The sequence below is a fragment of the Lissotriton helveticus genome, chromosome 3_1 (genome assembly GCF_964261635.1).
Source record: "Lissotriton helveticus chromosome 3_1, aLisHel1.1, whole genome shotgun sequence".
NCBI lineage: Eukaryota > Metazoa > Chordata > Amphibia > Caudata > Salamandridae > Lissotriton > Lissotriton helveticus.
The window spans coordinates 1,139,156,682-1,139,176,916 of record NC_136061.1 but is presented as its reverse complement, the minus strand read 5'-3'; the positions used below and the strand labels follow the sequence as shown (position 1 = coordinate 1,139,176,916).

The 20,235-nt window shown below is 44.9% G+C and overlaps 1 protein-coding gene across 1 annotated transcript in view; it reads right to left on the bottom strand.

The window, feature by feature from the left end:
* NEB (nebulin) overlaps window positions 1-20,235 on the bottom strand; it is a 385,643-nt gene that overhangs the window by 352,042 nt on the left and 13,366 nt on the right. The window contains exons 2-3 of the mRNA XM_078681747.1: window positions 14,754-14,900; window positions 4,973-5,080 (exon numbers count right to left, since the gene is read on the bottom strand). Of these exons, the coding sequence (XP_078537873.1) occupies window positions 4,973-5,080; window positions 14,754-14,900 (255 nt within the window). The remainder of the gene's footprint in view (window positions 1-4,972; window positions 5,081-14,753; window positions 14,901-20,235) is intronic.

The window sequence follows — 20,235 nt, the reverse complement described above, 5'->3', positions numbered from 1 at the left end:
GGAAAGGAAAAGGGAGAGAGAAAGATAAAGGAGAAGGGGAAGGGGAGAGGGAGCGGAAATGGGAGAAGGGAGAGAAAAGGAAGGACAAGGGGAAGCGGAAGGGGAGGAGGAGGGAGAAGGAGCAGGGAAATGAAGTGAAATGGATAACGGAAAAGGGGAGAGGGAAGGGAAAAGGAAAGGGTAGGTAAAGGGAAAGGGAGTAGGAAAGGGGAAGGGGAGGAGGAGGGTGAGAGAAAGGGAAAATGAAGGGAAAGGTATAGCAAGAGACAGCAGCTGGAAGAAGTAGACTCCAGACTGGGCCTGGAGGAGATAGCTGGATTATTTTCTACTCTGTCTCCTAAAGCCCTCCATCAGCCAGTAGGAGTCGAGGTCCTCGCCAGCACCCACTTACATGAAAGCAGGAGAGGGCGGTGCAGACACTGCTCTTTGGAACCTTCATTCATGGCCATTGTGGGGGGAGGGGGATAATGAGACGGCCAGAGAGAGCCACACGGGACAAATTAATTACTGCATGCTATAAACCTGCAATGAGTTGAACTCATCCACATTGTGTGGCACTGTGGCTACACCGAGTGGCCAGTTAGGAGCAACAGAGCGACAGAGTGAACAGTTTATCATTTGAAGAGCAGTTTCCATCCGATTGGAAATGCACATTGGCACACAGCGCTCTGAAGTAATCAAAAGGTGAAACGTAGCACTACATACAACTACTGAATGATATATATTAGAGGTGGGTGGTGTACTGCTGCCTAGTGGGTGACGCCTAACATGTGTAAAGACCGGGGATCTTGCTCTGTGAACATATAAAAAGCATGAAACCCCACCATGGGATTCATTGACCCGGGCCCTGCCAGCTCACACACTCTGAGGCCTGGCTGCCTTCTGATGTGATTCTGATCATATACCTTTTCTCTAGACTCTCACAAACCGCTCCGTCTTAGTATGTCAGACAACACACAGGCGGTCGGTGGGGATTATACAGGAAAACATGAGCTTTTATCCCTGAATTCCTATTGTGATGAATAAACTTGCATTTCGAAGTCCGCGCTTAGGGCACCTGTCCAGTCGATCACTGCGTTTATTTATAGATTGACGGCCTCGAGGCGGGGCTGCTGCACCAGAGCTCCTGAACAGCAGACACATAAGGAACACGTCACAGGGATGGACATTAGCTACCGGGGGCGGGGCATCCACGGGTATATCACGCCTATGTCTCATTTTTAAAATGATCAGTAATGAAAAGTTGCATTGCGCGGGTGCAAAATCTAAATTTTCAGGTTTTGAAAAAAAAATCAGAAATGGTTTACTTTTGAGTACAGCTTGCAAGGCAGCAATGTACTGTAGACATATGGAGAAAAAAAAGAATCCTGAACATTTTTTTCCAGGAAAGGCCAACCTATATACCTTGAGCTATACGGACAGCGGATTATTATAGGCTCAAGTTGAAGGTTACACCAGTCACTAAAGGCCCTGTACCTCAGTTATAAGCCTAGACTGCAGAGAATGGTCTATAATGAGGGCGAGAGCTTTCAGTGACAGGTATAGAACATGGCAGAAGGGCTATAAAGCAATTACAACACTCAACACACAGAGTAGAATGCTCCACATTAAACAGTGGGAAACAGAAAGATGAGCATTGGATTGATGGAGCAGATCGACCATGCCACTTGAGAATGGACCTCAGGTCCTACATTGTTTTCAATGAAGCTCTCAACATGCCAATGATCTAATTCAGAATATAAACTGGCTTTTCATCAAGCAATATCCATCCTTCTGAGACGACCTGCCAGCTAAAAGCAGACAGTTCAATGTTGGGTGGCAGGAGTGCATGAAATCTGAATCACATGGGAGGCAACTCGCCCAGTTCTTCTCCCAGTTATGTGGAACCTTGATTACTGCTAAGAACTGGCCCTTCTTATGGCTAAGGTTGAGAAGTCATTGATGCCCGGCATGATTGTATTTTCTGTGCAAGATCACAGTGTTCACCTTTACATTTAAATCCAGAGCAATAGCCGCTAGAGGAGATCTCCCTCTTCCCCAGTGCTTGAAATGGAAAAATAGAAGTGCAGGTACTCTGTACCAGAGTACCTGCTTGTTTCTGAGAAGTTTCGGTACTCTCCAATTCAAATTATTGCATTTCCCTTAAAAAGTGCTGGTACTGTCCCTTTCAAAATAAAAAAGTGCCGGCACTCCATACCAGACAGTACCAGCCCATTTAAAGTACTGCTCTCCCCCTTGCTCTGCTGCTCAATTAATTGGGAATTGAAGGAAGCATCGACTGTAGCACTGACCAAGGAGATGTCTGGAACTATGCGCATAAGTGGAGGTTTGTTTAGAAGATCGAGGGACACAAAAGGGGAGTGGATAGTTCTGCAGATGAGTATGCACTTGTTTAATTTAAAACAGATGGTAAAAAATAATTAATTTGCAGTATGGGGCAAAATTGATTATATGCACATTTTTGTATTTTTATGTTGTTATTTAGTGTAAAACATTTTGTATGAGCTCATACAGATGTAAAAAGTTTTATATAAAGTAAAAGGATTTTGGGTATGAAATTAGGAGCAGAGTTTTTAATGGGACAAATGCACAATTGAAATGGAGCAATGTATCAGAATTTAAATTTACAGGAGGATGGTGTTTGATTGTTTAATACAACGAAGAATACTACGATACAGTTGGACCTGGTGGTGCAGTGGACCAATGCATGCAATCCAAATGTCTTTGTTTGCCTTCATGGACACAGGTTCATATTCCAGGGGTCCTACTCAGCCTTTCATCCTTTCAAGGCTGGTAAAGTCAATGTCATTGAGTTGGGTAATTGAAAACAGAAGTTTAGCCCCAAGGGATGAAATGAGCTTTACAAATACATGTTATGTTAGAATGCCTTTATAATATACCTTCAAGGTAAAACACTTCTACATGTTACTTTAACATAATGGGAAACCTCATGTAACGTCCCTTTTTTATTTGCCTCCCTTTCTCATGCACCAACCCTGTTTTGTCGATAACCAGTTTTCTTCTTCATGTGGTTTAGGCATTTCCCCTTTCTTTTCCACTTGGGCCCTTCTTTTCCTGTTCCCCAAAATAGAAGATGGACCAGCTGTGTACAGCCCATGATGACCCAGAAGATCAATTTGTTCTTCGGTGCTGGCGCCAGAAGACGGGGCAGCCCAGACATCAGTGTTAGTGCGCTCACAAAATGCTAGTCGCTGCCCTCTCCCTGGAAAACCTCTCAAAGGAGAGAGCCAACTTTGATGATGTTGGTTTGACCAAGACGTAGCCTGTATATACACAGTACCAGCCAGAGATAAACTCATAGCCAAGTAGACATTGCTTATGCAAATAGGGGACACAAGATCAGTAACAGCTTATAGATTGTACAAGCAAAACAATTGTCTCCACTTTGCCATTAACGCATAAATCTCCGAAATGCATAGTTCCAGAAGGCCCCCTTTTCCTTATACATTACCCACGCCCTCCACCCAGGGTCGGATTGGTAAGGCGGGCACTCGGGCAATGGCCGAGGGGCCGCTATCCAAGTTCCAGCTGTAGGCTGCTTTTTTGGGCAGCCTGGGGGACGATTTAGGCTGTGTTTGGTGTGTTCCGTTGCTGCCACCGGCCCAGTGGGTGTCTGAGTGGCCTTTCTGGAGGCAGATGGGCGTCCATTACCTTCCTTTTATCAATTGGCAGAGGTGTCACTCCCTTTTGCTCGCTGGGCCGGCCAATTAATGCATGCATTTTGAGCAGGGGCATGGGCCATGGGGCCAGAGCAGAAGTGGCCTCAATTATTTTCAAGTGTGTTCTTTATGTAAATAAAGTTAAGAAAACATGTCTCTATCAGAGATCCCTCACCCCCTTCTTCCCTACTTTTTCTAAAACTTCGCCGAAGCAGTGTTTTAAGGAAAGGCAATATGCAAATGTGGGCCACTTTTTTTAGCGTGCCCAGGCCGCTTTTTAATCACAATCCAAACCTACCTCCAACATGGGCATCAGAGAGATTAAGAGAGATTATTGGCCAGCATACATTAGTGGCAACTTCCCCTCCTTCACACAGACGGTTTGGCAACACCCTTAGTTCCATATCAACACATATGCCTGGGCACCACAAAGAGCTGCATCCCTGCTGGGGTATCTGCCACTGTGCGAAGCCCCCAAAATGTTCAAATCCAGGAATCAGGGGTTAGGGCAGAAAGGATCAGGACCACCAGCAGGTCAGTGCTCCCTCCTGCTAGCCCAGTGCCCACGCCAATCCACACCCCACCGAGGGCTGGGTCAATCCAATAAATCAGTCAAAGTTTCCAGGGTAGTCCCCTTTTCTGCTGCTAAAATTCCACCATTTGTTTTCCAGGAGTGCTTGGGTGGATGTTTGGTCCTTCAGTAGGTTGATTGTGAAGGTTTGCGATAGAGCGAAAAAGAGGCTGATCTCTCACTTCCTGTTGCCTTAAATGCCCAGTCCTGGGCACCTCTCGATGACATCACAACCTACATGACACCAACAACGCACTCCTTACTTCGCTGCTCCTGCCCGTGGTGCGACTAATGGGGCCCCTTCCGCAATTTGTGGGGGGAACTTGGTCAGGACACTTGCCCCCAACTGCGCTCTTTGTCGCCTTGTAACATGCTAGTGGGGGTTCCACTAGGATATTTTTCTTCATTTTTGTAATTTGCTATTTTGACTTCAGATCATGATTTGTTTTAAATTTTTTAATTTTGGGATGTGTTCATGTGATTCCATCATATTTCCCAAATACTGTCATTTGTTCAAGACTTGGCATAGACTTCTAGAATACTCTAAACATGACAAGTGAGTTTCCAGAATATAATAAGTAGCACTACAAAAGTTAGACAATAAAATCTTCGCAATCATAGTTATTAAGAACACCACAAAACCCATGGCTTGCCAATGTAATTAGTTGAGCACAATATTGTGGTTGTGTGACTGTAGATAATGACCCATTGCTATACCTACCTCGCTCAGCTGCGCTTGTGCCTTTCTGATTCTGCGAAGTTCAGGTGTGTCCGTGGAGATGGCATAGGGTTGTCCCTTGTGTTTCTGATACTGTTCTTTGTACTTGTTCTGTGGAAAAAACCAGGTACATGTCAGTTCACAGGCCTGCATTATACTACATCTCTCCACTTCCTCTTTCGCCGGCTCACACCCACCAACAAGGAGATGTGCTCAGGTTGACATATTGATTCGAAACTAGTTTAAACTGCGCCTGTTTCTTCTATTTTCAGAACTATATTTCTGCTAAAGGCATCCATTTTTAAGCCTTATATAGTATTGTAGAATTCCCTAATTCACTACTTCTGTCAATCAAGGACAGACTGACAATGACCTTTGGAGACAATAACATATTTAAATGCAAGATTTTGTTTTTGCATGGATGTGTGCAGGTTAGAAGCTGAATACAAAAAGGGCCTCATTTATCGGGAATTGGCGTAGAGCAACGCCGCACGTCATTTTGCTGCGCTGCCCTATGCCAATGTGAAAGGGCAGGAATGCATCATACTTATAAAAAACGGTGCATTCCTGTCGTTTCCCCCTGCACTGGCGCCCAATTTTCTGACTTGCGCCAAAGCAGGCGGTGCAAGGGTGTCAGCCTTGCTTGCGGGATTGTTTTGTGCAGGAAGGAGCACCTTCCTGCACAAAAATAATCCAGAGAGGTGTTTTCCTATAAAAAAGATATATCTCCTCATTATGCCTGCTCTGGGGAGGTGTAAGGTTTTGGTGATGCCCCAGGTTTAGGTGATTTAGTAAATCTGGGGGGGGGGGTGGAGGGGGCAGTGTTCATTCTATGGGTGTTGCATGGGAATAGCCACTGCAACACCCATGGAACACCTTCCCTGGTGCAGAGTAAGGCAACGCAGTGACTTGTGCTGCCTTGCCTTACTCCATATCTATGAGGCCATGCAAAGCCACACAAAGTGTCTTTGCATGGCCTATTTTGCGTGGCCCATAGATATGGTTCAGATGTTTGCGCTGCTGGAGTGCAAAGGTGTCAGCCTTGCATGCAGGATTGTTTTATGCAGGGAGGAGCACCTTCCTGCACAAAAATCCAGAGAGGTGTTTTCCTCTTTCTATGTGTGCTCCAGAATGCAGCACACATGGAAAGAGGAAAAACGAGGAGAAATAAAGATATATCTCCTCATTATGCCTGCTCTGGGGAGTTGTAAGGTTTTGGTGATGCCCTAGGTTTAGGTGATTCAGTAAATATGGGGGCATGGGGGGGCAGTGTTCATTCTATGGGTGTTGCATGGGAAAAGCAACTGCAACGCCCATGGAACACCTTCCCTGGTGCAGAGTAAGGCAACGCAGTGACTTGTGCTGCCTTGCCTCACTCCAAATCTATGAGGCCATGCAAAGCCACACAAAGTGGCTTTGCATGGCCTATTTGCGTGGCTTTGCATGGCCCATAGATATGGTTGAGATGGTTACGCTGCTGGAGTGTCTAAAAAGGCGATGCTCCGTTGATTTCAGTCTCTCATAAATAAGCCACTAAGGGCGAGATGTAGGTGGCTAAATACCGGTCGATAACACCGAGATTCGGTAAATTTCAGTGTTACCGACCGATATTTAGCCATTCCTAATGTAGGTAAGGAATCTGTAAATAAGGAATCGGTAAATGAGGAATCGGTAAATACCGATTGCTTATTGCTCTTGCATTTAAGGAATCGGTAATACCGATTCCTTAAATACAATGCAGGAAGCACATTAAAGAGTGCTTTTGAGCCTTAAGAAATCGGTAATTACCACCAACTTGAAGTTGGTGGTAATTACCGATTTCCTTTAAAAAATCACTTTTTGTTTTTTTGTTAAGTGCCATGTGGCACACATTCTTGGCCTTAGGGCATGTATGTGCGCCACATGTGCACACATGCACATTTCAGGGGTGCAACAGGGTGTCCTTTTGACACCCTGGCACCCTTGAAAGTGCTCCCGCTATTAGCGATTCGGTAATACCGAATCGCTAATAGTGAATGTCTTCACATGGTGCTGTTTGAATGTTTGTGATCGCCTATAAACACATCAGATTTTTGGCCATTCATAAATTGCTTTCCATCATTTGCTCACCCTGAAACGGATGGGAATAAATCCATTTCCCAGATGGGAAAGGGGACGGAGCATCCGCAGACCTGGTGAGGGTGTAGGGAAAAGTTGTCTCCAAAGGGGGAAAAGTCTTTCCCGGGGAAGAAAAAAAAAGTAAAAAATTTGCAACTGTGCAAATGTCGGTCACCACTTGCATGTCTCATTGTGTAATGGTACAGGGTCTAAAATTCAATACTGGGGAAATGTTTAGGTCTGGAAAACACAAATGATTGTCTCAGAATTACACCTGGAACCTATATGTGGCACAGCTTTTCAGGCCTACTCACGGAAAAGCATGTGACTTGAGAAAAAGTTAAAAAGTACTCTCAAGCTAAGGTGCATATCTCCTAACATTATGTTATACTCTTATTTGTAAATCAAGTCCTATAAATATAAATCACTTATCTCAGTGGCGTAGCTAGCCCTTAGACCGCCCGGGGCGGTACCTGCCTTTGCCGCGGCGGGCGCATTGAGGAGCGGGAGGGGGTGCTGGTGGTTTTCTCGGCTTCTTGCCACCCCCTCAACAGCCTCAATAAAGAGCGGAGGGAGATTGCCACTCTGAAATGACAGCTAAGAGTTGGGGGGAGGCTGCCACACCCAAAACTCATGTCGCCCAGGACGGACCGCCCCCCCGCCCCCTGTTTCCCCCTAGCTACGCCTCTGACTTATCTTCCTTCGAGCCATACCAAAGTGTTTACGTTGAAGTAAATCTTTATGAATTATACACTGGAACTAAGCTATACTTGGCTGATGAGCCCTCATTAGTGCAAAACCAGTCCTAGGTTGTTTATTTTCTGTTTATGGAGGGCCTGGCCTGGCAGTTCGGATTGGGCAGTTCTCATTGGAGCAGGGTCAAGATTGATCTGCATATGGCTGGGTCGAAATTGAAGAGGTATGGTGTACAAAATGAGGATGGAGTGGGATGAGAGTAATACCTAGTGGCTGAGATTAATTCAAACATTCCATCCATCACTTTTTTTGTGTACTATAGTAAATCTTTTTGAAGCAAGATATGAATTCACGTAGGAGATTCATGCCTAACACACCTGGGATCGATCTACGGCCGTAATGCCCAACATAAATCTGGAAGGTCTGCTTCTATGCCTCATTTTCATATGACCCCTAGCTATGCACACACAGTCGTTTTCACAAGTGTAAACCACTCCTGCAATGCACAAATAATTGTTTTACACTTGTAAAAAGATTTATAAATACATATTTCTGTGCCAGTAAATCTACTCTTAGAGGTGGGAAGTGGATTTTCCAGCGCCAGGAATATACTAAAAGCCTGTGCACAATCACAGATTTACTTATTTCTATGTGTTCAAAAAATATGTTCCTGACCTATTTCCACCCTAGAAATGAAGGAGGATTTACTTCTGTCAACGGTAGGAGTAAACCCCTTTCTGACAGCAAATGGGACTATAACCACCTCATAATTGGTAACTGCACAAAGGCAAACGCGAGGTCTAAATGGAGAAACTGGTGCATAAAACAGAAAAATAACATTAAGTGCAATTACACTTGTGTGAGACATCTCCATGTGCACAATTATAAACTGTACCATTATGAATGTGGAAATTCTTCTACAGGTGAGAAAACGTGAGTTCACAAAAAGTGATGAAGATGAACTGGTAAACCGTGACTGCTGTGGCTTCCCTGGGGGCTTTTGGAATTCCAACAAATAGGAAAACTGCTCTCTTATGAGGTATTTAACCTGCGCCTTGAGACCCTCACGGATGAGTAGTCATGCTTAATAAGTCCCTGATTGACTGATTGATTGATGCAGATTTCCAAATTGTGGGGCTCATTGTATGTACATGTATCTCATGGATATTCCGAAAATCTGGCATGGATCCCCCCTAACAAAAGATATCATGTGAATATTGGTAAATATAATCAAAACATGAGTAGAAATCATTCGTTAAGTGCGTTATTGTTTTGAGACTGAATTAAGTTTGTAGTGATGTTCTAAATCTTAGAATCACAGTAGTAACAGTGCGTAGAGGTTGAGTGTTCTTCACTCAAGATAGGATCCCCCCTAACAGTACCACACTGGACACCCATGCTCTAAGCTGTTTTTTTCTTTTCTCTTTTGAATAATCATTTCTGTTGATAGGAAAAGTACCATCTTCCTGAGAGTCCTTTAGCTGATCATCAACCGCTAAAGGATGGCAAATGGTACAATCCATACCATGAGGTGAGATGGGTAACACAGCGCCCACCACCTGACGGTCTCACAGAGCTCTGGACTAGTAGAGGTGCAAAATGCACAAAACGCTGTTCTTTTGTGTAAAAGTGTGTGAGACATCTACAAAGCCAAGTCAACTATTATATTGACAAACGCTGCATTCAAAGCACTGAGAACCTACGGCAACACCACGAGCACCGTGGCCTTAATTTCACACCGCGGGTGATTCTAGTGTCACTATATGCGGATGACGTGACCCTGTATGTCCATCACCCGGCAGCACACTTGGACCCACTTATTCGTGAAATCCCTAGGTTTGGTGGCCTTTCAGGTGTCACAGTCAACTGGGGGAAGTCCATGATCTTCCCACTGACTGCGGCCACCGACAAGTTCCAGTCGGAGTTTCCTTTCAAACGGGCAGATTCCCCAGCGAAATATTATTGCCAAGATGGGGGTACTGACCAAGTTTTTAGATGTTGTTATCAACCTCCCGCTGCCCCTCACTACGGAGTTCAAGAAGAGACTCCGATCGAACCTGATATCCCTCGCCTGGGCGGGCGGACAGCCGAGAATCACATTGGAGATACTCACTCTTCCATTCGAGTAAGGGGGACTGGGTGCTCCAGACATGGAATTGTACAACAACTGCGCGCAGGCCCAGTTCGGGTTTCATTGGGTCTACCCAACTCAGTTTATGGCACGCACCGCCCCAGAAAGCGACCAGGTAGATCCGGTCCCACTGCATATGGCATTGTTCTGGCCCCAACACCGCCCCCAGCCCGGCATTAATCCAATAGGCTGCACAGTCTGGGCATGGCAGGAGCTCTGATGCAGGGCATTGCTAGACACTATGGGGCCTATTATCATAGCTGGCGGATTGTCACCGCCCGACCGCCAAAACTCACCACCAGACGGGCATTTACCCCGCCAAATTAGCATGGCGGGGGTACCGCGGCGGAGGGAGAGACGGCCCGCTGCTTTTCCGCTGCAGACAATCGTCACGATTGCCTGCCGGGCGGAAAAGGCCCTTAATATGGTGGCGGTGCCTTGCAGGCACCACCATCCATATTATGAGGGTGCGGTAGAATGACTTTCCATGGTGGAGACTTTGCCATGGAAAGGCATGCAGACTTTGGCTTGGAGGGCCCGATGTGGGCCCTCGGGTGTTGGCGGTGCACATGAGGGATACCCATGGTACCACCCTTTATTGGCATGCACAAGGTGGCAGGCACCACGCGATGCCTGTCCCGTTGCGCATGCTAATGCACAACATGCCTTTTTAACATTGTGGCCAGTGCTGCTTACAGCACCGCCCCCCACAATGTTAAATATGCGGGATGGGACTGCCAGGGCGGCGGTCGCATCCTAATAGGCACAGCGGGACTGCCGCACATCGGGTGGTCAGTCTCGTTTACTGTTACGTGGCAGGTGGACCTTGTCTGCCCGCCATTGTAATTGACCCCTAAGTTCGCACCTTCCGTGCCACTCATTCGACATCCAGCATTCCCTTTTACGGCTGAAGCAGGAGTACGTCAACGACTGCGGAAGCTGCAGCTGCACACACTGGGAAGTGCATTTCCTGACTGCATGTTTATAGGATTTAATGAGGCACTGGGGTATAATCACACAGGACTAATGGACAGACTGACATACTTTCAGCTCAGAGCCACATTATGTACGACTTATGACTCATTTCCGATAGCACCTCCAAACTTCAAATTCTTTGAAGACTTCCCGACCAACCCATCACCCCGCAAACTCATTACTTGCCTGCACTTTGGTATGCGACGTGAGTCTGCGGTAAGCACCCCACCTGCACAGCGTAAATGGGAGGAATACCTGGGAGCCCCCTTTGAAGAGGGAGGGTGGGAATACTGCTACGCGCAGGATAGGGAGCTATCACCCAATTACAGGTTGAGATTGATTCACTTCAACTTTATTCACAGGTTATTTAGAACCCCACTTTGGATGCACAAGGCAGGTTTGAGCGCTGATACATCTTGTGTGTGTTGTAGAGCGCCGAACGCCTACTTCATGCACCTGGTGTGGGAATGACCCGGGGTCATGTTGTACCGGGGGTACATATTTGATGCCCTCGAGGAAGTGACGGGGTATAGATGTGAACGATCCCCGCTGGTTGCCCTGCTTGGATATGTGTGCAATGTGCCATCTGAAAACCGGAAGCTGACAGCTCTGCTCCTACTGGTTGCAAAAAGGTGAGTGGCGATGTGCTGGGGTCAAAGACGGAAACCCCGGATGGCTGACTGTCTCAGGGACGTCGCCTTTTGCCATAACCAGCTGTCAGAGTTCTGGGAGTGGGCCCTCAAAATATCTGGGGACCGCTATAGAGCTACCTCACTGCCCGGCCGCCCGACCGGGCGGGGATTCCTATTAATACTGACTAAGCAGGCACAGGATGAACGCCTCTGCATGGTGCGGGCGCACTGCTTATCGCCGGAGATATCACCCTCCCTCTCCCCCTCCCTTCTGCCCCTTTCGTTTGAATGTCTTCTTTTTCCCCTCGTTTTTCCTTTTCCTTGTTATTTGGGTTTCTTTTACTGGTTGCTTTTTTTCATGACGGCACTATGGACTCCTATGATGCTGAACAGGCTGAACCTGGCATAATTGCCCAAGTGGCCTTAGATGGCTGAATAGACACTGGGGTGTCATATGTTATGTTGGACTGGTAACACATACTGCCTGATATACTTACAACATATGATGACACTGCATACTTATAATGATCCTTTCTGTTCTATCTAGCCCTCATGGTGTACGAAGGAAGATAGATGCGTATTGTATCTGTAGGTACAATTTAAATTAAAAAAAATTAAAAGCACTGAGAAACTCTCAGAATTCACGTAGCTGTTTTGTCAGTTGCCTGCCGTACACAGGCACACCCCTGCTTCCAGCTGTGAGACTGTTATTTTTAACAGCCCGAAAATGTGTCGTAGATCTCCCCATTGAAAAACAAACATTAATTAAATGTATTCCCGGGTGTGGCCCAGACATTGACTACAAGGTTGGGAGCAGTGATTGGGTTTTAGTTAAGGTCCTATTTCATGGCTTGATTCGCCAAAATGCGCGCGTTTAGTGAAAATGGCGTCATACACTCTTTGACCTCCTAAAGCATCATGTTTGCTTCTTGATTAACCCTCAGTCCTTCAAAAGCCTCCTACTTTAAATGTAGGCAAGGAGTAAAAACTACAAACAGTAAACAAAGGAGAATATTAGCAAGAACCTCGTTAAAATTATCGCTGTTTTAGTAGCAGGAAACTGCCGCTAAAACAGCGATAATGGGCTTGCTAATATGTGTTATACAATTCCAATAGAAGCCCAGGTTAGATGTGCAGGACATCTAACCTGGGCTTCTAATGGAATTCTATAACACATATATTATCAAGCCCATGAACACCGTTTTAGCAGCAGACGGTGATAATTTTAACAAGGTCCTTGCTAATATGCCCCAAAGATCTTAGAAGCCAGTTTGCTTGCTGTTTCTGCTGCTTCCTTCGTGATCCCATGGGTAGCAAAGGAAAGGGCTATTGGTACCTAAGGAAAAACCAAAAGTAGTAGCTCCTACTCCTGTCTGTCTTTAATGAGGTCGATGGGCTATTTACCAATGTACATTATGAACTCACTCAAGCATCTTTTCTTTTCCTCCATTAATCAATAAGCTGTTGGTATGTAAATTCATCATGTGCCCACTTTTGTTGCATATTAATTGCACAGGAGGTCCATCCAGCAAAGTTATGAATCATTTCCATTAACCATGACTTGTTCTGAATACACTTTATGGACCAGTGTCTTTATTTCAAGCCAATGCTCGAAGCAGTGTGATGTCAGCATTTCTTTATGAAGTTGATAAAGCATAAGTCTAGTGCAAGAAAACATTGTGTTGCAGATTCATCTAGCGCTTACTACCTATGAAGAGGCATGGCTTTGCAGACAAGAAGCGTACCACTTTGTGGAGCTCAGACTTAAGGCCTGATTTAGATCTTGGCGGACGGGTTACTCCGTCACAATGGTGACAATATCCCGTCTACCGAAATATACATTCTATCCTATGGGGCTTATATTTTGCCAGACAAGATATCCATCACTGGTGTGATGGAGCAACCCATCCGCCAAGATCTAAATCAGGCCCTTAGTTGAAAGAAATCTCAAATATGAAGGTCAGCTCGAGGATCACTAAGGCATGTGAGGTCGGATTGAGACTAGTTTACGGAAATACTCGTGATCAGCCTAGGCAGGGTTAAATGGAATTGGATCTGTATTAGATAGAAGACAGCACAGTTGCTTTTACATGCACAGTGCATTACACATAGTCCACAATAATAGGGGAACGGGATGCTGAAGGATTCATTTTACACCCCCAGACGATGAAGTACAACTCCGATCTCAGCCACTGACTCAGTACTGGGCAGTTATAGCATCATCTGCTTTCTTGGTGCTAGAGACTAGACTGTAGTAGTGTTCTAAGCAGGGCGCTTAAACTCCTGCAAGAAGAAATTTAGAAATACTAAGGATAGTGGAATCCAGCCTCTTCAGCCACACGTGATACTCCTCAGATTTATTTAACACACAAAATGTGGGTGAGGGGGGTCACAGTATCATACTCAAAATATCAACCTGCATAAATATCGAGTTCACACTATTGACTACCACTAAATCTTCACAGTAAGAAAATGTGGATTTAAGAATAATAAATCCATACTTGCCTGTATCTACTTAGGTTGACGATGTGTGGACTTGATATTGTTGCAGGTCAATATTGTTGCTGTTACAGTTAGTACAATCCCTAGAGAAGGTCGCGGGCCTAAAGCTGGCCCCAGAAGGGACGTTTTGTGTACAGGGCATACGGGAAGACATGGAAGGTACTATATACCAATGCCTGTTCTGGAATTTGGGATTAGTGGTGGCCCAACGCAATATAGCACAACCCTACCCCTAATAAAACGCAGGGATGCAGACCTGGACTGGTGTATGGCAAATGAACATATTATATATGAAGCAAGAGTGTTCCCACATACATTTCGAAAGATATGTAGCCTCTGGAGGGAATATTGTGGCCTGCCATAGATACAGTTGTATGCTAGATTCCATATGGAATGCATATTACCCCATGATATCTATGAGGGGACTCCCGGATTCACATCACTGTATCAATTGCCTGATGATTCATAGAAGTATATGTAAAAACACATGTTATCGCCCACTTACGTACTGGGCAGCGTATCGCATGAGGACAGCAGCATTGCTGTTTGTTTATTATGAACTAAAAAAAAACAATTGTTGAAAAACAATATTGTTGATGTTGTGACTTCGAAACAAAATAAACTGGAAGTCATGAATAGAATTGTACCTGTCAGTTGAGACTGTAAAGCCGCCATTTCCCTCTTAACATTTTGTTAAAGGAGGATGTTCTGCCTAAGACATGAACTATGAGATGTGTAATGTCACACTTACCTGGCTAAAAAGCTGTTGCATCTTATGACTGTGATCCAGGTATGGAGTCATGAACTTGGATCTGTCCACTTTCACTCGCTCTGTTTTCTTCCGGACCGGCAGCCCAGAAGGGCTGACTTCTTCCACTTCATCTTCATCGCCTTTGCCCTGGGGATATGGTATAGATGCATATTAGTTTCTTAAGAAACCTTTGTCCATAGACCACGATAGTCTCGCCTGTCTGCTGGCCTTGGCGTGGTCCATGGTGGTTGAGGGGTTGACCTAATTGTAGTTTGTCAGGCCATTTATCAAAGCATTTTATGGTGGAAACCCTCTTACAACAAGTATATGTGCTTACTATGGGCAGCATGCTGTCCTGCTATGATAAATCAAGTATTTCTAAGCCAATCTCATGGACAATTTATCAGAGTAAAACTGCCTGCATCAGGGGCCATAATTGCGAGCATGGATACTTAACTTTACAGGAGAAACATATTGCAAGAGGAGTAGTGTAGCACAAATTTGTCCTCAAACCTTTCAAGCAAATGCCACTCCCAACTTGGCTGGATCAAGGATACCAGACATTGTCAGGAGGGTTGAACCTATTCATCTGACCCAAACCCAATGACCACCTGCTCACTGCCCATAGAGGCTTTCTCCCTTTCTAACCCGTCTAGAGTGATTCTTCATCTGCTCTACATACTTTTTCCCTCATTGCTCCCGCCAGTCTCTCCCCCCCAACAAAAAATTCCCCCTTCCCTACTGCATAAAATGCAATGGCCTAAGATGCTGGTTGTCGCTCCTGCGGAACTCGGTCATAGCTACAAAGTTACAGAAAGAAAAACCAAACATAGTAAACAGAGCACACCAATAATGTCTTTTCTGCCACAAATGCTCCGCTAGATTTTACACTACAAGAGCTAACAGCAAGCGAAAGGATTTTTTTTTGCACGTACATTTTTTGCCAAAAGACGCTCATATAGTAGTTGAAGCAGCTGAAGCCGAGTAGCGAAGTCAACTAATGCGCCGCTGTAGCCGACAAAATGAAATTAGCATAAGCTGAGCAAGATAGTGCTGGGACCAGTGTTATAAGGTCTTGCGGTACTTACCAGTTCTACAACAGGTTGGTTATTACCAGAGGCCACAAAAGGGCGGTGGCCAACGACCATTTGGCCTCCACCTCGAGACAGGAGGGGGGCTCAGCTGTAGAATCTGGTAAACACTGAGTCATTTGATAAGACTACAAAAACATTTTATTATTTCTAGGAGCTTGAAAATTTAGAAGAGGCGCAGACCTCTCTTGGATGGCATACTTAACTATCTCCCTTACGCCTGCAAGTCACTGACCATTTTTACGATGACTTGTTCAACTTGAGGGCAGCGGTCTTATGGCTGTGATCGAAATGGAGAAAATACAAGCACTTTGGTCTTGCTGAGGGAACGCACAACTTACCATTTTACTTTAAGTCAAAATAAGGTAACAATAATAAGTGGGGCATAATTGCTGAGCTGATTGTGTGTAAGATGGGGCCTAATGTGTCCAATAGAAGTGTCGCTTCCTCCAAGATCGGTACTGGTCGAGTCCTACAAACAGTTAGAAATTCGACTACAGTTATTGGCGGCAGGGAGTTGTTGCGACAATTTTAGCGCACACTATTATGTGGAGGACGTGGTGCGTTTTCTTCAACCTTTATTACACCTTTTAAAGATGTTACTTGCAATAGTGAACCCCTGCTGAACATTAACTCTAGACTATAGCAAATCACGGAGTTACTCAACATTGGGCATAGTGTTAACTGGCACCATCTCCAACAGCTGCTGAAAATTTCCACTCGAGACCTCTAGTGCTTTTAAAGCAGGGTCTGCACTATAATTAACAATCACGTGAGAAAGTGTTCCAAGTATCAAGGGGAGAAGACGTAACACATTTTTCTGCTTTCATATCGACTTGTCATAAACGATCCAGTTACCTAAATCCATAGTCTAAATTTGATACAATATGGTGTCTACCGTTAAAACATTAAGGTTAAGCGCTGATGTGCGAAGAGGGTTATTTCTCATTCTAAAAGGTTACTGACCAGTAAGAACTATTCAAAGAGGCAATTGCTGAGACCCACCTCAGTAAATATAGTAGTTAACACCAGTACTGATTTAGATCATGGCTGCACCAATATCTGGGGTTGTAGTCATATTAGTGGTGCCACCAAATCCGAAATGGGCCGGTTTCCATAAAGTGCCTGGGAAGTTTTAATGTGGATGTGGATGTGGTGTTAAAGCCAGAGCTGCTGACCCTGGAACTGAGGAACTAGGTTTGAGTCTAGGCATCCTCTCAAACTCCTGTCATTCTGGGCAGATCACGTAATCACCCCGTGCCTACAAAAATGAAAGTGACCTTGTGTAATGTAATTGGTTCTCATTTAAAGTACTCCACTACCTTTAGGGTTAGTTTTGCTCTTTATAAAAATATAAAACGGTCACAAAAAAAATTGCAACAAGATGCGTATCTGCATCATATTACCTATTGTAGGATTGTGCATCCTATTCAAATGTTTTTCCACAGTTGGCAGTGAGGTTTTATGGAACCAACAAACACTTGTATAATTCATCGCCAGGTGGGTGGCCTGGCAGCCTACTGGGGTGGCAGAGGTCTTCACTTTCACCCACCTAGATGAAAAAAGGACCACCTGATATCCTTAAAAATCCCCTGCCATGTGGCTAGGGGTCAATGTGGTCTGCTCCTATTGACTCAGCAGGAGAATTTTCATCAAAACTATAATGGTGGACTGCTTGGCATTATTTTTCTTTCCCAATACAAGCCCCCAAAGCAGAGGTTAATTCTGCAAAAGGCAGAAAAGCAGTCATCATCACAAGCAGGTAGTTATCTTCCTGCGGGTCATTTTTTCTGCACACGTCTGCCACATCAGTGTGACAGTCCTGGCCAGTTGACATGTGCATGAGAAGACCTGTCCTAAATTGAGCAGGCCTTCTGATGGGGCCCTTTGCTGAGGGTCATACAATTTGTGGCAGCATCAGCTGAGGCTCTGGTGTTGGAAACCCCCCAGTTCCCCATCACCTAAAGAAGGCAGAAGAGCCAAGGGATGGTGGAGCAGGAGCCCCAAGACTGTACGCAAGGGTTTGTGGGCCCCAATGTTTGTATTTAGCCTACGATTATTACAGATAGATAAAGTCAGAACATCAATTTCTGATGCTGCAAAGATGCATTGATGGTTGCAAAATGAAAAGGCGAAAAATATCACATCTTTACAATATTTAACATGGCGCTAAATAGCTTTGGTGGAAATGAGTAATACCCAGGCAGTTTATGAAATCCAACGCATTTGATGTCAAGCACGTTAAGGCTTTTTTTTAAATGTCTGACCAGACATTGTCAATCATAGTTCTGTGTGTACACAGCAATCTTAAAATGGAGGGGGGGAGTTGGATAAAAACATTGAGATAGTAAATGTCAGCTTCAATGAGCTTTAATCAGAGTGCAGTGTGGCATACTCCACTTAAGATTCGATTAGTTCTTGGAGAACTGAAGTCAGAAAGCCTTTTTTGAAAACGCTGCTGAGCCTTTTCAAAGAACATGTCGTGCAAATCAATGTCTTAGCAAAGAATGTCGAAATAACCCTCGGAAGAGCATGATTTTCATGTTGCATGGAATAGCTGCTTTTGATTTCTAAGCTTTTGCTACAGAGGCATTTGCCTCTACACCAGAAGCAGGTACCTCTGCAGAATCACCGTCCACATAGCGGGTATAGCTGGTCTCTTCCGTGTAGTACTATGAACAAAGAATAAACCCCAACACATAACATATCAGACATGTTTCTCAAAACAGACAGACCCGATATGGTGTTAAACATTCTGAGATTTGTTTTAAGAACACAATTTCCATCCATCAAAAGAAAAAAAACAACAAGTTAAAACGTTTTGGCCTAGATTTGCAAACACTTTGCATCAGATGTGCCTTTGCTTTTCCAGTGCAAACCTGACGAAAAGTGTTGTGGCGGGACTTACAATCCAATGTAGTATTGTAACCCAAAGTAACCCAAAGCTGCGCGCTGCGGTGCAGTACTTTGCTTGAAGGAGAGTTCCATGGGTGATGCCTGGATCTTCCGCTCCAACCCATCATCAGTCTTGCCGCAAATCCCTATCTACTAAGAATTGTAGACAGGGGTTTGCTGCAAAATCCTGTGTCTCCTTCAAGCAGGTGCAACAAGGAGAAATGCTTTCATTTTTTCTCGTTTATCCCACTTTGCATGTGTACTGCAATTTACAGCACTTGCCAAAGTGGAAATCACCGTAAAGAATACACTTTTGTACTGGAAGTGACCCTTTCCAGCACAAAATCTTCACTGTACACAATGCAAACATCTTTGCACTATCTCAGAAGGATGTCTGCATTGGCCCATGGCAGCCAAATGTGCTTCTGCGCAGGGAGAGAATAGAAAAGAGCCATAACTTAGTAGATATAGCACTCTTTGGGCCAGATGTATTAAAGGGTTTTGCCCATTCTGTGTTTATGGGGAAATGTGTTGATACATATGGCCCTTTTTCTCTCCCTTTCACGCAACGCAGCACAGCAACTTTACTTTGCGTATTGTATCGCCGGGATATCATAAGAACAGAGTTACTCATATTTTGTTTCAGTCAGTAGCTTGGAATCGGACTAAAGCATAAGTACATGTTGTTAACAATCAAGAGGGCTTTTTGCTGACTACACATATCCAATATTTCTGAGACTTAAAGGGCTCCACAATCATCATACAGGTGTTCAAGCCACATAAAGGAAGAGAATGTAGTGGAAGAGGTGTGGCGCAGCGGCCAGGGCGACTGACTCCGGAACCTGGGGGCTCACGGTTGGATCCCCGGTGCCGGTGGCAGATCAGCCCAGCACTATGTGACTCTGGGCAATAGCTCGCTTAATCTTATTGATAGCCTTATATAGAATAAAGTGCCTGTCCTCAATTTTCAAGGACATGGTCTGCATGCTTTGTTGAACTCTTTCTTAAAACAACTAAAGAGCTTGGGCTCTGGAAGATCGACCTAAATCTTGTGATCCTCAGCAGAATATTTCTTCACAAAACAAAGATGTTTCTGCAAAGTCAAATGTCCATGTGACAAGTACCGTTGAAGGACAAGACAGAGGAAAACAGCAGCCTAGACATTCATATAAACTAAAATGTTTGAAACAAGGCAAAGTGTCTGAACAGCGGCGGCTCCTCCGCTAAGGTTGAGGAGCGTCGCCCCACTGCTTTTGAGCAGTGAGAAATTAACAATAAAATAATAACAAAGGTTATCACTATTTTATTTTTCCTCCCTTCTCCCTTAGTTCTTGCAGCTGAGCTGAGAGCGAGGCTGACCATTCCGGCACGTAGACACAGCCGCAGGAAGGAAGATGAGTGCTTCAAGTGCGCATGACAGTTTGGCCAGCCATGAAAGGCCGGGAAACACTCATGCGCACTTTGATATCTCCACCCGGGCTGTGCTTTACAGCCGG